This window comes from Peromyscus californicus, unplaced genomic scaffold, assembly GCF_007827085.1.
Source record: "Peromyscus californicus insignis strain IS unplaced genomic scaffold, ASM782708v3 Scaffold_8__1_contigs__length_139910024, whole genome shotgun sequence".
NCBI classification, from domain to species: Eukaryota; Metazoa; Chordata; class Mammalia; order Rodentia; family Cricetidae; genus Peromyscus; species Peromyscus californicus.
The window spans coordinates 4206728-4226247 of record NW_026294606.1 but is presented as its reverse complement, the minus strand read 5'-3'; the positions used below and the strand labels follow the sequence as shown (position 1 = coordinate 4226247).

General features: G+C 42.2%; 1 protein-coding gene across 7 annotated transcripts in view; it reads right to left on the bottom strand.

The window, feature by feature from the left end:
- Positions 1–19520, bottom strand: part of Tut7 (terminal uridylyl transferase 7) — a 62458-nt gene that overhangs the window by 1496 nt on the left and 41442 nt on the right. For 3 of the 7 annotated variants that reach the window (XM_052728049.1, XM_052728048.1, XM_052728047.1), the window contains exons 18-27: positions 18880–18983; positions 17131–17220; positions 16600–16713; positions 16363–16440; positions 15445–15622; positions 12772–12819; positions 12597–12688; positions 11652–11767; positions 9900–10225; positions 7048–7422 (exon numbers count right to left, since the gene is read on the bottom strand). In XM_052728049.1, coding sequence (XP_052584009.1) covers positions 7154–7422; positions 9900–10225; positions 11652–11767; positions 12597–12688; positions 12772–12819; positions 15445–15622; positions 16363–16440; positions 16600–16713; positions 17131–17220; positions 18880–18983 — 1415 coding nt within the window. In that variant the 3' untranslated portion in view covers positions 7048–7153. The other 4 variants (XM_052728050.1, XM_052728051.1, XM_052728053.1 and 1 more) reach the window with 4 other exon arrangements.

The window sequence follows — 19520 nt, the reverse complement described above, 5'->3', positions numbered from 1 at the left end:
AACAGATGGCAAAGCGCTCTCTGGCCAGAAATTAGTATCTCACACCGTTACCTTTAGAAGTCTAGTCACACTTTATGGATGTACAAGGAGAAAATAAAAGTCACTGTTCTTACGGTGAAGGACAGGAATGAGAATGAATTAGTAGTGAAGCAAGCCACACATTACCACAGTTACTGTGTTCTGGAGGCTGAACACATAAATGAACTAGGCTAGAGAGCTGAGAACTTGAGAGAACCAGTGTAACCACTACTGTATAATGAGGGCACTATCAAACGAATGAGAGAATACAAAGTATTTAGCAACTGGTATTATCATGTCAACTACTTTGTTTTAGTTTTTTGTTTGTTTGATGGCCTAGAACTCATGGAGATTTGCCTGCCTCTGAGTGCTGGGATTAAAGGACTACGCCGCTGCCACCACCACCACACCTGGCTCAAATACATAATTTTTGAAGGGTAGAAGGAAGCTAGCTTCCTTTTTTAAACTGCCCCTCTTGTCACTCTTTTCCAAATGGATCCCAGAATTAAATGTCAGTAAAAGAAAGTCAAAGTATAAGCAGTAGTGCATGTTTTCAAAGGCATGGACACAGTTTTCCTAAAGAAAAAGCAATATATATAGAAGAAAACACACCTTTGTGTGCTTAACCCCACTGTCAACTTGGCCAGATTTAGAAGCACTCAGGAGACACACTTGGGTGTGTTTGGGAGGGGGAGACTTAACTGAAGGAAGCCCCACCATAAACGCTGGTGGTATTGGAGTTGACACACACTTCAAGACGGAAGTGTGAGAATGTCTCTTAAGAAATGGCTCTGCACACTGTGTTCCCACCGTGAACTCAACTCTATGGACAGAACTGTAACTCTCTTCCCATGGCCCGTGCATGACACTCACGGCAATGGGGAAGCAGACGAAATGCTGACATCTGTGGCAGTGGGAATACCTCTAAGTCCCAATTTTTTGAGGAATTCCACTGACATGTGAATCATCATTAAAAATCATTTTCTGTGACATGCCATTATTTGATTTTGGGTCACATAATTAACAATTAATTCAGGTAACTGAGTGGCACTGTTGTAAAAATACATCTCCTGCCTGCGGTGGTGGTGGTGGTGGTGGTGGTGGTGGTGGTGGTGCACACCTTTAATCCCAATATTTGGGAAGCAGCGGCAGGTGGATCTCTGAGTTCGAGGCCAGCCTGGTCTACACAGAGAAACTCTGTCTCAGAAAGCCAGGAAGCAAACAAACAAAAAACCCTTCCATTTCTAACCTCTTAAGCAGTGCAACTCTCTCACAGGAGTTGCCTAAGATCATCAGAAAACACAGATATTTGTATGATTCATAACAGTAGCAAAATTACAGTTATGAAGTAACAACAAAATAATTTTATGGTTGGGGTCACCACAACATAAGGAACTGTATTAAAAGGTCACAGCATTAGGAAGGTTGAGAACCAGTACTCTTAAGTATTTCTATTGCTTCTCATTTGCTGTCATTAAGACTATTAAAATTTCTCAGTGTTTACAAACCAAAGACAAGGAATACTTCGCTCGCACACATGTGGAGTAAGGCTTATCTAAAGATAAGAGGAAGTATCCTATCTTGTTATTTGAAAGTCATTTTTTTTTTCAGAGACAGTGTTTCTCTGTGTAGCTTTGTGCCTTTCCTGGAACTTGCTTTGTAGACCAGGCTGGCCTCGAACTCACAGAGATCTGCCTGGCTCTGCCTCCCGAGTGCTGGGATTAAAGGCGTGCGCCACCACCACCCGGCTTGAAAGTCATTTTTAGTAAGTGCATGAAATGTAAGTTTTAATCAAATTTTGTAACATTTATTTTGACCACTTACATAGTCAAAATAAAAAAGCGTAACATAGAGGTAATTTTTGTAGCTTGAGATTTAATAAAAAGTTTTAAAATCTAATTTATAAATGTTTTGTTGTAGTTAAGTATGTCAGGGTGGTCAACAGGGACTATTAATATATTCACACACGAGGGTCTCAAGAGATATCTATAAAAAGAGTGATCTACCACAAGCTTTTTCTTTATCCCATTTTAATCCCGTGGTTTGAGTTTTTAAAATCAGACATTTTAAGAGATTGGTAGTTTTCTCTCCTCCTTCATGTTTTGTATATTCATACAACTTTATCACTGGACAGAATTTTAAAGCCCAGTGGAAACAAACAAACCCTATGTTGTGTGTGTCGTCTCCCCCCACCCCGTGTGTATGTATGATAAAGTTTCATGTTTATACATGTTCATGTGTGTTTGGACACATTGTGTATGTGTGTATCCACATATGGAGACAGGTTGACATTGGGTACCTTCCTCCAGATGTTTATACTCAAAATATTGAATTGAGAGGCAGGTTTGGTTAGCTATCCAGCTTGTTCGGGGGCTTCCTTCCCTCTGCCTCCTGTGTGATGGATTACAAGCAGGCTGCCACATTCACTTAGCAGTTACATGGATGCAAGGATCCAAACTCTGGTCCTCATGATTAAATGCAAGCCTTTTACTCACGGATCCATCTCCCAGCCCCACCAATGGTCTTTATGATCATTTAAAATAACAACATTTGCTGAGACATGACATCTGAAACAGAAATGCATCTGTTTCCCAAGACTAGCAAAGTCAAAGAGCACATCAACTAAGGGAGCAACGAGTAGGTCAAAGGCACAGTCTACAAAGGGGTTCAGGGGAAATTACATCTACCTTCAACAGAAACACAGTTCACATGTTAACAACATCATTTACACCTGCACGTGACAGGTAAGTCTGGCAGCTGTCATTAACTTACTTCATGAGTTATTTTATGGGAAAGGACAAATCTTAGCCATCTATAATTTTTTTCTAGTAGAAAGCAGAATACAATTTATAATAAAACTTCCCCATAATAAATTTAAGTTAGTAAGTTTTTCAGTTACAGGATTTTTACCCAGAAAAATAACTAATAACTTCTTTATAAGTAAATAAATGCCAGTTGGCCACGCCATTTCTAGATATATAACTAACATCTGCAGTTTTCTTCCACTGTTTCAAAACTTGCAAAATTATAGTAAAATTCTACTTTTAAGATATGTAAACCCATACGCCAAGCAATGCTGATACGTGTAGACCTGGGGATAGTGTGGGAATAAGGTCAGTGAAGTCACAACCACCAGGATCCTTTTCTCTAACTCACACACACAGCTGTTCACACTGTTTGCACATGGGCTCCTCGGCAGCCTTAGCAGTCAGATATTAGCCTCTTGGTTTGTAGCTGAGAGATCTGAGATATGTGCAGGACACGCAGCATCCCGAGCAAATGAAGGGAAACCAGACCTATGCAATAAACTGCAGAACAGATGTTTATACTCTGTGTTCCTTTATAAGCCTAGCATCAAGAACATCAGTATTTTTCTTATGTAAAATGTTTTGGGAATATCTGTTCAGGGTCAAAGTTACTTAAAATAACATTCTTTTGGTCTGTTTATACATGGTACATCAGTGATTTTCAAACTTCTAGATCTATGGGAGAAATATCCCATTGACTGGTGGTGTCTGTTGTCCATACCCTTCCAGAATGCTAGGCAGTCAGCATGGTTATAATACAGCCCATTTCTCTTCCTCACCCATCATCAGCTTAACTGCAGGGGACCACCATTCCCCTTTCACTTCTGTCTACTGAATTTGGAGAGTACCCAACAGAACTCTTATTTTGAAATGATGTGTTCCATGTAGAAAAATTACAAATCTTCTGAGAACTACTGGAGCTCATGTTCTTAAGCCGCCTCCTGCTTATCTGTCACGTAAAATGTTCTCCTTCAGGTCTAAGTGCAGTTAAGATTTGAAGATTTCCGTTTCTTTTAAATTATCTGCCCTTATTCTACACATCAACCTCAACTCCACAAACTTTAAATTTTGTGTAAAGAGATCTGATACCATGGCCAGGGATGTCACGTAGACAGTGGACTGCTTGCCTACCACTCATGAAGCATTGCATGGCGTGGCCCAACCTCAGCTACACAGTCAATTTAAAGCCAGCCTTGGCTACATCAGATACTAGCTCAAAAAAAAAAAAAAAAAAAAAAAAAAGAGGATCCGGTATAATTTCAACATTTCCCCTCACCCTCTAAAAAAAAGGTAAAGTGATTGCAAATATTTGAGATAACACTTGGTACTGAAAAAAAAACTTGAGTCAAATGTTAACAGTTCCACAATTTTTTCCCCCCTCTAACAGCATTCACAGTAGAAATAATAGACACTCCTAACCCAAAGCTTCTTCAACTTTCCCAGAGTGTGGTCAGTATCCTTGCCTTGACGAAAGAGGCTGGAAAGATCAGAAAAGGCAGCTCATCCTTCTGAGGAGCCAGGGAATCTGTTATGGTCTGATCTCAGCTAAGACTTCTCGTTCTACCACATTTTATCCAAGCTAAAAAAAATTCAACACTTTGTTCCTAGCATTAGGATGTCATTCCAAGACTCCCTAATGGATGCCTGAAACTGAAGCTATCTACATGTTCTGTTGTACCTGTAAACATATAAACTGTTCTATATGTTCTGAGCTTATTCTTACATACCCATTCTGTGACAGAGTCTAATGCATAAAAGAGATTACTGTTAACTGAATGAGACACTGCTGTAGTAAAAATTACATAAGTGTTATTTTTTAAAATTTCATTTTCTGGGGCTGGTGATGGCTCACCAGTTAAGAGCATTTGTTGCTCCAGCAGGAAACCAGGTTTGAATCCCAGCATCTACATGGTAGCTTCGGACCATCTGTAACTCTAATTCCAGGGGATTTGACACCCTCTTCTGGCCTCCAGACACCATGTACATATGAGGCACATGCAGGCAAAACACTCATATACATAAAAAAGACCCCCCATTCTTTTTTTTAAATAAAAAATGCAAGAACTTGGCCGGGCGGTGGTGGTACACGCCTTTAATCCCAGCACTCGGGAGGCAGAGGCAGGTGGATCTTTGTGAGTTCGAGGCCAGCCTGGGCTACAGAGCGAGATCCAGGAAAAAGGCGCAAAGCTACACAGAGAAACCCTGTCTCAAAAAACCAAAAAAAAAAAAAAAAAAAAAAAAAAAAAATGCAAGAACTTAAAAGGGACTGATGGTTCATGCTCCTCGTTCTTAATATTCCTCCTTTAGCCTTCTTTTAAAGAGGTAAAAAGGGATCAGGATGGATTGATTAAGTAAGGCTACTTAGGCTAGGACTCTTTTGTTTACACTGTGTTTTGTCATTTCCTATAATAATGCTGAAAAAGTCACTTTTTTTTCCTTCACCTCAATCTTGTCCCTTTTTTCCCCCCCAAGACTTAGAAGAACACCTGAAATACCAGGAAAGACCTTCTTGCCATGGTAGTCCACCATGTTCTCTTTGGCATCCCTCCACAGGCCTGGGACATGGCAGGAGGAGGGCTCTCCCTTGATACCACAGTCAAGGCGAAGCAGGCTCCAATTCCTTTCCATGCAGTTCTGAACCTTCTTACCAAAGAAAAAGCTCTTTACAAAGGCTTCAGTGAGCCCAGGTGCCAAGCCCAATGCTGAACTCAGCCTCCACAGAGAACTTTGAGCAGCACTTCACAAATCACCCTGAGACCCAACTCTGGCTCCTTCCACTCCTTCTTTAGTCATCTCTCTCTCTGTCTTCTTTATTTCCAGGGTCTACACACTCCCATTGTTCCATGTCCCCAGCACAGGGGCTTAAAATGCTATCTCCACGCTGACAACACTACACTCCTTTCTGCAGCCTGGACCCACTAAATGCCAGGCTCAAATATTCAACTGGCCACTTGACATCCCTGCCCTAGAATTCCACAGCTACCGCTATAAAACAGACCTCAGTTTCTCCTTCCAACTTTTCCCAGCACAATAAAGTTCTCCTTTATTCTTCCAGTTCTCAAAGACTGTTGTGACATCTGAGCCTCACTGTATTTTCACGTCAGTGCACAGTACATCGATTTGTTGGTGTTACCTTCAGAATATCCACACCCAACCATCTTCTCCGACACTCCACCCAGGCCTGCGCCATCACCTCTACTTAACTACGATGGTAAATACTTTAGTGGCTGCAGTGTTCCCATCCTAGCCTTTTACAAGACTTCAAATAGCACCATTCCTCTAGTTAGGTCTCCAGCAGCTTCCCATCTCACTTAGATCTTAAAAAACCTTCAGTCCCTCCATCACTGCTGGAGCGTCAGGATACTAGGCTCATCTTCTCTGATGTCATCTCCCATTGCTCTCCTGAGCTCACACCACTCCTGGCAGTCTCAGGCTGAAGGGCAGGACCTGCTAACAGTTAAATGTCTATCTCCTCTCCACCTGACCCTCACTTTCTACAACTCAGCTGACTTGAGATAATATTTTATTAGAGGGGATACTGCCATACTCAGCATCACTTTGTGATTCCCCGCTTAAAGCATCTGTTGCCACATGGTTGTCCTTTATTGTTGTCTGTCCCTGACAAGAATATAGAGGGGGGGCTTTGCTACTCATTGGGGTGTATTCAGTGCTGAGGCCGTGCCCTGCAGTTAGAGTCTCAATAGATATTTACTGAAAGGATACATAAATGAAATAGTTGTCTAGTTGCAGAGTGGAGGGTTCAAGTTATTTTCTTTCCTTCTTCTAGAATATGGCAGATAATCTCCACAAGGAGAACAGTGACAGCAAAACAATAGCAACTCCACAGCAGTCACAAAAAGTCACAAAGAAAGGATTCCATGGTTGAGGGTAGCAATTCTTTCCCAGAAAATCTGAAAACTATACAGGTTGCACTTACCCATTGAACAATCAGATTAAGGATGTAACGTGGAAGCAAGGCAAGAAGGGTTTTGTTTTTTGTTGTTGTTGTTGTTTTTGTTTTTTAAGCTCCCTTGAGAGGTTCTGATATCCCTCTGTCAGAACCACAAGGTAAAGGAAGAGTCTCAAAAGGCATGTGGTAAAATATTCAGAGAAGAAAAACAACATATATCTGATCCTTTAAAAACCACATACCTGACTGGGGACTCAAAAATATGGTTGTTTTTTGTTTCTTTTTGTCTTCATGTAAAAGCACTGCCTAAAAAATGAAATAGACTGGTTTACAAAAACTGAAGGTAAAAGCAACAGAAACAGTCTCAAACTGTATCCAAGAGCTGGAATTAGGCATGTGGGTGTCAGAAGTTTGCATGTTAGTTGGAATGACAGACATGTATGCAGGAGTCATTCAGCAAGCCCCTGCTACCAGGGCCCACAAGCCTTACCACACAGTACATGGGGCGCAGAAGGGGTAAGCACACAGGCCAGCCAGGAGCTCCAAGCACTCCAGAAGACTCAGAGGAGTGAGCAGGACAGAGTGAACAGGGCTCCCTTCTCAGGTTTGGGCTGGCTTTTACCTGAGCCACTGGTCTCAAAGGGCTAGTTGAAGAGTATCCAGACACATAATCTGACTTACACAAACCTACAGAAGAAAGGAACACTTTTTGTTCCTATTTTAAATTGAAAGCAACAGCCCTGTTCGCGAACGTTTTAAGAATTCTCTGTTGATGTGATGGAATTCCATCCACATAGTCCACTGAAGGAATGACAGGGAAGAGCAGAACTTCGGGGACAGAAACATCTGATTATTTTAATTACCACCAAGTAGCATCTGTCACACTCTAGCCCCACTCGTCCCTTCTGCTCTTGTGTGCTGACTGTTGACATTAGTTGTAAACACTATATAGGCAGGTTTTCTAGACCCGGCTCTTCCTTAAGGCTGCTAATCCCTCTGCTAGCCAGGTGTCCTGTCAGGCTGCCAGAATCACCACTCTCACACTTGTGTGTATGCATGTATGTGCACATGCATATGTGTGGGGATGTGTACCTGTATCTGAGTTCATTCAAGAGCAGTCCATTCTGTTTTTTGGGGCAGGGTCTCTCACTGGGACTCCCTTAGTTAGGCTAAGCTAGCTGGTTAGTGAGCCGAAGGATCTGCCTGTCTCCCCCCCCCCCCCCCCCCCCCCCAAGCACAGGATTAAGCATCCACTACAGTGCCTTGCTTTTCATGTACACACTGGGAAGAGAACGCAGGTCTCTGTGCACTTTGCTAACCGAGCCATCTCCTTGGCCCCCCTCTAACGGTTTTGAGACATCCTGGCCACTGACTTTAAGCTTGCTACTAGACAAAGGGATGCACCTGACGGGGAGGTACAGGATGACTCTGCTGGAGAGGAGGAAAAGGGGACCACAAAGATCTGCTTCATCCTGTTTGTAAACATAGCCTTGAGTCTTTATCAAATACAGAGTATGAGTAATTTTGAGAAAACTATGTTAAACTGTATTTATATTGTCTAGTTTAACTAGGTTGAAGGAGGCTATTGAGCTAAATGAGATCTTTTTAACTATACTTAAATTTGAAATAATGCCTAATTGACCCTTGGTAGCATGTTGACTGCTAACATGTCATTATTTTAATTTCTTTAAGTCACATCTCCTTCTTATAAAGGAAAATCAAGGCAAGTGTTGGGATTATGTTCAGACCTCCTCAGGAGAACAGGGCTAACTCAGGCCGTGGGAGTCAGTCAAAGCTGCATCATTCATCCATATTCAAGCACTGCTTCAAATAAAAGAAAATGTTAAGACAAATTCTTTCCACATAAGGCTCCTTTAAAAAAATAAATAAGAACGAGCTGGGCATGGCAGCACATGCATGTGATCCCAGAACTCGGGAGGCAGGGGAATTCTGAGTTTGAAGCCAGCTGGGATACACCGAAAATTCTAGACCAGCTTTGACTACAACAGTGAGTCTCTGCCCCAAACCAAAGAAATGAAATAAATAAGTAAATGAATAAATAAATAACAAGAGGAGATCTAAAACTTCCAGTCTTAAACACTAAGAGAATCTGCCTGGCAGGCCTGGCATTGAAACCGGAAGAGCACATCAGTGCTCCTAGCACACGGGGTGTTTTGGAAGGAATTACAGGGCTGCCCTAACTAATATGCTCAGCAAATGGGCAGTAACAATTACTCTCAAGGGGCCCTTGTATGCTTATCCAATTTCACCCAGGCTTATTCTAAGAACCAGTACAGTCTATAAGTTGTTTTGAAGACCATAACTTACACAGGTTAAAGGTGCCTAGACTCTGTTAAAAAGGTGCCCATGATGGACACAACCTATTCCGTAAAAATTATCAACTCACATCCAACAACATAAAGTGTCAGTATTTGGGGGTAGTTTGATTTTGTGCTCAAGACAGGGTTATACTATGTTGCCCAGGCTGGTGTCACTCTCCTGGGCTAAGGTTACCGCCTGCTTCAGCCTATTAAGTAGCTTTGACTAGAGACATGGACCAGAAGATCTGTGGATGACTCTGAACTGTGGGCTGTTAAGATATTTCCCCCTTCATCCTAAGAATAACTATGGTCACCGACAGACAGGTATTTAAATAAGGGCTAAAGATGAAACCCTCCACAGCTCTCTGCAGACACGAACACTGTCAACATCCTTCTATTCTCTTTCCTGCTCATGTGCTCATATGAATGAAACATGAGCGGCTCATTTGTACATGGTTGGTGTCTTGAGATAACCAAGCTACTGCCTCACCAGTGTCTAGGCAGTGCTCTGACTCACAAGTACACACAGTGAGCAGCATGCCTCTCGCTGTAACTTGTTTACTGGCTACTGAGACTATGCTTATAAGGACTGAAGGCGAGCAAACTGCCATTTCATTGTTAATCTTAGACTTTCATAAGACTAAGTAAACCCAGTAATAAGCAGTTAAGTCATACAGAGGGTGAGAATTAAAGGTGTGTGTAGGGGGAGATGTCACTTCCTTACAGCATAATCTTTGCTGAGTGAATAAATTCTTTGAAGGAAAAAATACAAAATGTGAAAAACTCTAAGAGGTTAACATCCCGTAAGCATAGACATCAAGGTCTCTGAAGAGGTGTCTGTACCTGGAGAGCCTTTGAACTGTGGGCATTCCTTTTTAATGTGTCCTTCTCTTCCACAAATGAAACAACGTTTTTCTCTTAAGTCTTTGTCATCCTGTCTCTTCCATTTTTCCACTGGTGTCCTGAGAATCTTCTCCCGCCCCAGGTCTACAACTGCCCTCACCAGCTTTGATTTTGCAGCTGTGCACGGTGTGGGCTTATCTTCTTTTGTTGACACTTCCTTCTCTGTGTACTTGTTCTGAATTTCTTTGTCCTCTTTGCTTCTTTTTTCTTTGCTCTCAGAGTATCTTTGGTTTGGGGTATCTTCCTGGTCTCGCCGTCGCCTCACTCTATTGAAGATAAAATATAATAGGAAAAGTGCCTACAGGAACTTATCAAGATACGTCCAAATGCAGAGATAACCAGGACCAGAAAGTGTGAAAAGGAAACCTTGAATTAGACGATTATTACGATTTCTGCAGTTCTTCAGCATCCACAGGGGGTGGGTAACAGGTGGCCACTCAGAAATTCAAGCCCACAGTTGTCCAAGTCCTTACAGAAAATGGTGTGTATAAGCATAACCCACATACACCCTCTGACAGTTACACTGCACTGTGGAGTGAATAACAAGACACCCAAGTCTGTATATTTTCAACCCAGATGCACTATTTTCCAAACAGCCTGTCTGCAGTTGGCTGAATTTTCAAATGTGAAACCCTGGCACAGAGCCTATCTATTAACAGTGCTGCAAAGTTAGCGCTTACTGCTGAGAGTCTTGAGCACAGAGCCTGCCTCGATATCTATGTGATGACACTCAAATCACGCATGTGCTGTTGTGCTAATCAGCCTTTCTGATGTATTAGCTTTTACTAGGCAGTGAAAATTTGAACTGTAAAATTTGAATTTCACTGAAAAATTTAACAATGGTTTTAAGGAGGCTTATCTTAAAAAATGTCAGTCACTTTTCCCTTTATTTTTTTTTTTAGAAGTCATTTTATTTTATGTATACATATATGTGCCAAATATATGTAAGTGTCCACGGAGGCCCTGGAATTGGAGTTACAGGTGGTTGTGAGCACCATATGCAGGTGCTAGGAATGGAACTGGGGTCCTCCACATGAGCAGTGTGCTCTAACCACTGAGTCATCTTTTCAGAGATAACATCACACATAGCCCAGGATGGCTTCATATTTCCTTTGTAGCTGAGGCTGGCCTTGAACTCTCAGCTTCCCAAGTGCAAAAAGCACTGGTAAATGACATCTAGGTATCAAGATCATTTCTTTCTGCCCCACTGATGACTAGTCCTTAAGCTCCAGACTGTTACCTACTTTGAGTGTATCTGAAGTAAGAACAGCACTGTCCAGTTAAAACAATACCACTGGCAGCCGGGACAACGACCCAAGCAGACCACAGAAAATACCTCCCTGCCTCTCACCAACACATCAGGAGACAGCATGGTGCCCAAGCACCCGATCTACTGAAAGTAATCACTAATGATTAAACTAATTTAAAACCACATTTTAAGCTACACCCAGAAATTAGGGATGAGCACCTGGCCTGGAAGACGGTCATCTTCAAATGAGCCAGCCCTCAGCATTTGTACCCACAGTCACACTGGCATCATTTTGTTTTGAATTTTTAAAAAAAGATCTTAAATTTATCTGATAAAATGCTTGATTTCAGATGCTTATTTTCCCTGTATCAAAAGACCCACACTTAGAAACCAGTACAACAAGGAAATAAAAACAAGGCAACCCCTTCTGAACATGTGCTTACTTTCTCCTCATGGGACAGTCCTTCATGAAGTGTCCAATTTTTCCACAAATTCGGCAACACCTGTCATTCGGAGCCAGTTCTCCCTCAGTTAGGACATCCGGATCAAAAAAGTATTCCTGCAAGAACACAGCTGTGTAAAAGGAACTGTGAACAAGACCATGGCACACCATGCAACCAGTGGGAGAACAGGTTGGTATTTTAGTATTTGTACTGTTCATCCCAAACAAGATCTTAACATCAGTGAGAGGCACAGCTGATAGACTGACCTAAATACACACACACACACACACACACACACACACACACACACACACACACACACACGGCTTCAACACAAAAGGAGAAGCCAACTGCAATGAACTGAGAAACATAATCTACATTGTGCAAATTCTATACTAAGGCAAAGTAAACAGTTGCATGTTAGTACTGGTGCTGCTGTGTGGCTTCTTAAGAAAAAGAAACAGAAGGGCTGCTTCAGTGTCTGCTGCATCACACCTGCACACTTCCTGAACAAAGCACTCATTTGAACAGACTGTGCAGGAGAAGGAGTTCTTGAGCAAGCATGAGATGCACCACTGTAGATGTCCAGAGTAGTATCTGACATGAGCCCAGCAATGATATGCTAAAAGTACCTACATGCTCATATGTAGAAGTTGCATCAAAGTCTGTCTTCCTGGGTGGAGGAAGGAAATGGGAAGCTGTTGTTCAAAGGGGACAAAGTTCTGGACAGAGAGAAGGAATAGGTCTGGAGAGAGCTATTGCCAAGTAGGGGCTACAGTCAATAATACATATTTCAAAATAACTGCATATATTTCAAATGCCACACTATAAAATGACACAGAAGATAGATATGTTAATCAGCTTGACTCAGGCACTCCTTATTGCATACTTGGTGATTAAAATGTGCACCTTATTTGCTTTCTGGAATTTCTAAGAGAAACTCACCATTTTTGAGGGGTAGTCCTTTGGAAATCCTTTGACTGGAATTCCAAATACTCTTCTACCATTGATAAAAGCTTTCATTATAAAATTTGTCACTATAAAGAAAAAAGTAAGACTTCAATTACATGCATTAAGGGAACAAGAGGCTGCACCAAGTTTACCAACAAGATTAACTTACTTTTCCTTGATAATCCAGCACCAAGATTATGATTCAAATCAAAGGGATCTGAGTAAAGAAAAAGAGACAAAAAAGATAATAAAGTAGGATATGCCACCATCCGTCCCATAATCTAGGTCCACACAACAAGAAGAAAGCATTACTGCCTCTTTGCTTATTAGTAAGAGTTATGTACAGCTAAGCAACAGACAAACCTAAATATAAGCCAAGATCTCCCAAAAGCATTAATCAGAAAAGAGCATTGTGTAATCTTTATAAAGGTTGCCTACTTGGGGAAAAATTACTGAGGAAGACTCATTACCCAGGTGACTTAATGATGTCCATTTTGTGCTCACATTATAAGTCACAAATATAAATACATAAACCAGGAGTGGCAGTCTCTGCCTGTAATCTCAGCACATGGGAGGTAGAAGCAGGAAGACAGGAATTGGAGACAAGCCTGAGCTCTATAATTGTGTTCCAGGCCAATCTGAGCTAGAGACTGACACTGAGATGGTAAATATTGATTATCAATGGCCAGGGAGACAGTTCAGTGTGTAAAACACTTGTTGCACACTTGTCAAAAACTGTGAAAAGCCAGCTGCAGGAGCGGGCCTGATGAAAGGAGGAAGGTGTGACAGATGTGGCTGAGGGGACTGTTTCATACAGTAGTATTGAGCACTACTGAACCCAGGTATTATTTTATAGATGATTAAAAATACTAAATACACATTACTAATGATCTAGTCATCATATGAAGATAGATATCCTTTTCTTCCTGTCTAAGACAGTACTGAAAAAGGCAAAGGAAAAACCAAGTTGCCTCTTTTTAGAGCCCTCCATATGGACGTGAAGGACCACATATGCACAGCAGCACAGAAGGAGCCAGGGAGTGAAGCTCGGCACCAAGATTCTGCAGGCTTTGCTTCCAGCGGGCAAACACCACGCCAGGGACTACGACATCAGAACTGACTGTCAGCTGGAGCACAGAACCCTTCCTCTGGTATCCTCTCGTAATACGTGCGATGAGACTATCATCCTAGTCAGATCAGTGCTGCTCTCTTCTGTTGGGGTGTGTGTGTGTGTGCACAAGCGAGTGCGTGCGCATGTGCTGTATATGTATGCGTGAGTGTGTGTGCTGTATTTTGGTTGTTTGCTTGGTTATAAAAGGCAGACTGGCCGGGCGGTGGTGGCGCACGCCTTTAATCCCAGTACTCGGGAGGCAGAGGCAGGCGGATCTCTGTGAGTTCAAGGCCAGCCTGGTCTACAGAGCGAGATCCAGGAAAGGCGCAAAGCTACACAGAGAAACCCTGTCTCAAAAAACCAAAAAAAAAAAAAAAAAGGCAGACTGTACCTTAGTTACCATAGTGTTGAAATGATTGCTACTATGCCAGGCATGGTCTGCATGCCTCTAACTCCAGGGCTTGAGAAGCTGAGGCAGGACACCTCTGAGTTTTAGGTCCTCCTCTCAGGACTGAGATTATGGGCCAACACACTCAGTTCTGCCCTTTTTTTCTTTTTTAGTTCACTTAGTATGCTGAACAACAACAAAAGACATGGTAATATGAGAGGATCCCTTTCTCCACTAATTCTGCTTTGACAGAAGCATCCAAAATGCTAAATCCCCACCCACAGCCCAGGCTGAAGGTCACAGCCCTACATCCAACACTACCCAAAGAAATGAAGTAATTGTAAAGATTACCATCTAGATACCAGCTCATGGTAAGAAATGGATCCTATGAGACGAAGTAGACATTTCCTCAGCTATTTCTCAGCTCATTAAAGAATTTAACCTTTATTTTGTCTTTTTAAAAATTAAATTCCTACCAGTTAGAAACAATTAGCTATAAAAATCAATGGCTCCCATGGATTCAGTAGGGTGACCTGATCCAACTGCCTCAGCCTCCCAGGTGCTGGAGTCATAGGTTTGAGCACCAGGCCAGCTAGAAAAAGCCTCTCCCTTTCGTCAGCACTGACAAATCGTTACAAGAAAATTTTTTCCCCAAGAGTAGGCAAAGGTCCTAAAAATTCATTTCTAGTGGCATTCTCCAACCTTCAATAAAGTCTTAGTTTTATTTTAGTCTTAGGTTACTTTAACTTTATTAGAAAAAGGACACTTGCAAATACATAAAAACAACACACACCAAAATTAACCAGACCCAAAGTCTATACAACTCAATGAATCTCTATACGGTTAGAATAGGCATTCAAATCGGAAGCTGTGGAACTCCACATTAGTTTTTACACGCTAAGTATTAAATGTTTCATGCACTTACCTATGACAACCAAAAACATCCACAACAGAATCAGAAGTAGACAAACGATTCATTTTAGGTTTTCCACATCCCACTATCTCGAAGCTGCCTCATTTCTACTGCTGTCTTATTCTCCCACAGGAGTCCAGTATTAGTGAAAGGTTTATTTTTCTGAACAAAGACTTTTGGACTCATGAAAGGCCCCACCTGGAGGCATTATATATTTTAAAATGAACCTTGAGGGTGGTGTGGGCCACACCAGGGCTGCTGCACTGCACACTCTGGGCAGCAGCAGTTCAGTGACTGCCCCACAAAAGATGTGTTGCCACAAGAGCCAGGGCTCTTAGTTTAGACTCAGTGTTCAACTTGAAAGGCTCTGCAAATCACCCCTCACACATGCTAGGCCAGCAGCTCACTTCTAATTTGACTTTATTCATACCTTCAATAACGATGTATTTTGAGGTCCATTGTTTCTTAAAAGTTGTAAGCAGACCTTTTCTTCTGATGCTGATTACATGCTCCTTAAAATCAAACTCCTCTGTATAGAATCGGAGAAGTCCCAACCACAGCTGCCCAACAGATTCTGTATTTTTTCCATATTCTGGCCAACAAGTGGGCTAGAGACAGAAGGGGACAAGAGCTGTCACTCTATCATAAAGTGTTAACAATAGTATGCATTTGCACCCCAGGAGGAAAAACCTGGACTATCAACAGGCTTATATACACAAAAATGTAATTGTAAATTAATTGTGTAAGTTCTCATTCAACTTTTTGTTTTGTTTTGTTTTGTTTTTGGAGACAGAGTTTCACTATGTAGCCCTGGAACTCACTCTGTAGCCCAGGCTGGCCTTGAACTCACAGAGATCCACCTGGCCCTGCCTTGTAAGTGCTGGGGTTAAAGGCGTGCACCGCCACACCTGGCTTTTTTGTTTTAAAACATCATTTACATGAATCTACTGGCTTCTACTCTGACTAGGACGTAGACACGACTCAAGAGTTTAAATGGTGTATCTCAGAATGTGAAGGTGGAGAATCTACGAAGAAGCTTAAGAGCTGTGCAGTCAGCAGGACACACAGAACTACTCAGTGCACATCTAACACCAAGTCTTAGAAGAATCACACAACGAAGATGTGCTTGCTCCCTTGGAACAGTTACTACCAAGAGCCAGTGACAATGGTGAAGCCCCAGGGACAGTGCCTATAACTGCACTTAGCTTAATGAAAGGGACACTCGTGAATGCTAGCCTTCACTGTCACAACAGACAGATGTGACAACTCTACACCATGGTCATCTACAACATAGAACTGGACAACTTTTAGTCAAGGCTTAGGAAAATCTTTACCTTAAAATACTCACCAGTTCATCTATTTGATCAAAAAAGTAAATATTCCAGCCATCAACAAGTATTTCCGGTTTCTTTTCACCTTTGTATATCTGAAATTAATTTAAAAAGTATTAGTATAGAATGAAAAACTAATGCGTTGATAGCAAGACAACTAGGAAAAGTTAAAAGCTTAACTACAGAACTATAGCACATTAGCAGAGGCTCAGAGAAAGCCCAGTTTTGCAGAGGACACAGTCCCCTGTGGGTACCTCTTGAAGCACAGGGATGACAGGTGGAGACCTTTGCTGAAGGAAATATAGCACCATAAGAGTATACGCATAGGATGACAAGCTGCCTCTGGACGCATCACCGATGTCACACATCTAGAGGGAAGAGAAGACACTGTGAAGAGCAGCATGTCTACTCAGCCTGCAGTCACCCTATTACCACTACTTCATTGGAGGACCTAATACAAAATCACATTTTCAAAAGTGAAAAAGTCAACTAAAGCAACCAACTCAACTTAAATCAAACCGAACTCAAGAAAGTAGTGGACACACAGCAGGATTATCATGAAAAACTAAGACATCAAGGCCAGGTGTGGTGGTGCACGCCTTTAATCCCAGCACTTGGGAGGCAGAGGCAGGAGGATCTCGGAGTTTGAGGCCAGTCTGGTCTATACAGTAAGTTCCAAGCTAGCCCACAGTGTGTATAGGGTGGTAGTGTCACACTTGTGCTTTCAAAAAGGTTTGCAAGTGTAGAACAATTTCCAGATCAGCCACAAGCAGCAGTACACCCACCTTTGTGAACACTTTCATGGTGTAGCACAAATACTTCACTCTGGGGTCAATGGCTGAGTATGCAGACAAGAGTCTTGTGTTATGAAGAGCCTGTTGAAAAGAAAAGGGCATCATGAGGCTTTGAAAACATTGAGACCTAGAAAAGCTCACAACTGCAACACAGTTTAGAAACTTCTTTCTTTCTTTCTTTCTTTCTTTCTTTCTTTCGTTCTTTCTTTCTTTCTTTCTTTCTTTCTTAGACAAGCTGTGTTAATCAAAGAGATAATGACAAATATATGTAATTCTGATTTCATCAATAAATCTGTAGTCTGAATAAAATGAAAAAAAAAAGCCATTAAAATAAACAAGCATGTTACTAGGTGTGGTGACACAGGCCTGTCATCCTAGCACTTGGGAGATGGAGCCAGTAATAAAATAAGGAGTTTCCTTTAAGATGCCCTCTCCCTGTGGCATCGTTTGAGTAAAACCCTCTCAGGTCCCATTGGGTCTGGAAGCAGCCATATGTGACGCCAAACAGGAGAGCATTCCACAGCAGCTGAGTGGGGCCTGTGACTCAGCTCTGACCAGTGGGACAATGCCTTTGCACTGGGATTTTGTCAACTTGACACAATTGAGAATCATCTAGGAAGAAAGAAGTCAACTGAAAACTGCTTCCATCAGATCGGCCTGTGGACAAGTCTCTGGGACATGTTCTTGCTTGATGGCTGATGGGGGAGGGCCCAGCCCACTATGGTAGGGGGTCCTGGGTTGTATATTAAAACAAACTGAGCAAGCCATAGGGAGCAAGCCAGTAAGCATCACTCCTCCATGGCTTCTGCTCCAGTCCTGCCTCCGGGATCCTGCTTTAAGCTCCTGGCCTGACTTCTCTCGATGATGGACTGTGACCTGTAAGCCAAATAAACCCTTTACTCTCAAAGTAAAAAAAAAAGGAGGGCATAGCACACAAACCAAATTACAGTCAAGTTCAAGTCAGAGAGACAAACCTGCTACTATGACCTTATCTGAAGTGAATCTTCAGTTGGGCTCATGTGTGCATACACACACACTCTCACACTTAAACTGATGAGCGTTTACCAACTCACTGACAACAGAGTGGGGATGGAATGCTAGGCAAACATCCTCCCACTGAGCTGCTCTCTTAGCCCATGTGGATATGAATGGCTACTGAATTCCCCATAGCTCCAGTCTTAAAATACTACAAGGCACATACCAAGCACCCAACTAATTCCCGAAGAGAGAGAAAATGAGGGCTGAGAGGTGCTTCAGCCCCTCGGGACAAAGGCCGAGGAGCCAAAAGGATGGGGTAAGAAGGATGAAATGAATGCCTCATTTCACTTATGTGCTTCTTTTTAAAAAGACATTCATTCCTCTTTAGCTCCCTGAAGATAATGCCTGAAACACCAGGCATGGTAGTATGAGCTTGTAATCTTAGCACTTGTCGGGTGGAGCCAGGAAGACCAGAAGTTCAAGGTCACCATCAGCTGCACAGCAAGTTCATGACTAACCTCAGCACTATGAAACCCTGTCTCAACCCCCACTCCCAGCCCCTGCAAAAACAAAGAGTAGATGGAAGGAAGCAAGCAAACAGAAAGACTTAAAAAAAAAAAGTACTCAAGGAACCAAAATAGGAGGTTCCCACATAACATGGCAAGAGAGAGGACAGACTGGGCTGGGCTAGTCTTTGAGACTCTTAAAAAAAAAAAAAATAAATAAAAGAAAGACAGGCTGGGCAAACCCTAGACATCTTACCAGTGTGTTATACAAGCTGATGTCTACCTCTAGCCCACTTCTTAGGTGGAAGAACTTCACGATGGGCACCTTTGCTGTTGTAATGGGCAGGATGTTCCTCAACCCTAGAGGGAAGCAAGATGCATAATTAAGCACAACAACTGGGCAGAGATGATTCTCATCTAATGTCCAGGATAAACAAAATCTAACTTGAGCTGTCTCATTGTATTCATTACAACTAATCAACAAAGACTGTTAAGTAACTAGAAAATGCCTGGCAAAGTCTGTATCTATTAAGCACACTGATATTTGAATCCCAAGAACCAAAAAATCCACTGTCCTCCACAAACCAACTAGCTCACGAGAAGCTGCAAGTGTGTGTGCCAGACGGGCTGTTTCCAGAGGAACTACTGGAGCTTGCACACAGGAGTTCTACTACCCTTTCCATCTGACTAATGACCCATGAGCCATCATCTCAACGCCTGACACAGCAGTCACCATGGAGCTAAAACAACAAACGGAAAGGGAAGGAATGACTTTCAGTGGGTGAGGAGACTGCCTGAGCCACACTTTGAACATGCTGAAGTAGTGGAGGTGGAAGTCATTTACCTGGCAAGGAAAATGGCACAAAAAGGCTTCAGGGCCCTTCCATGACACTAGGT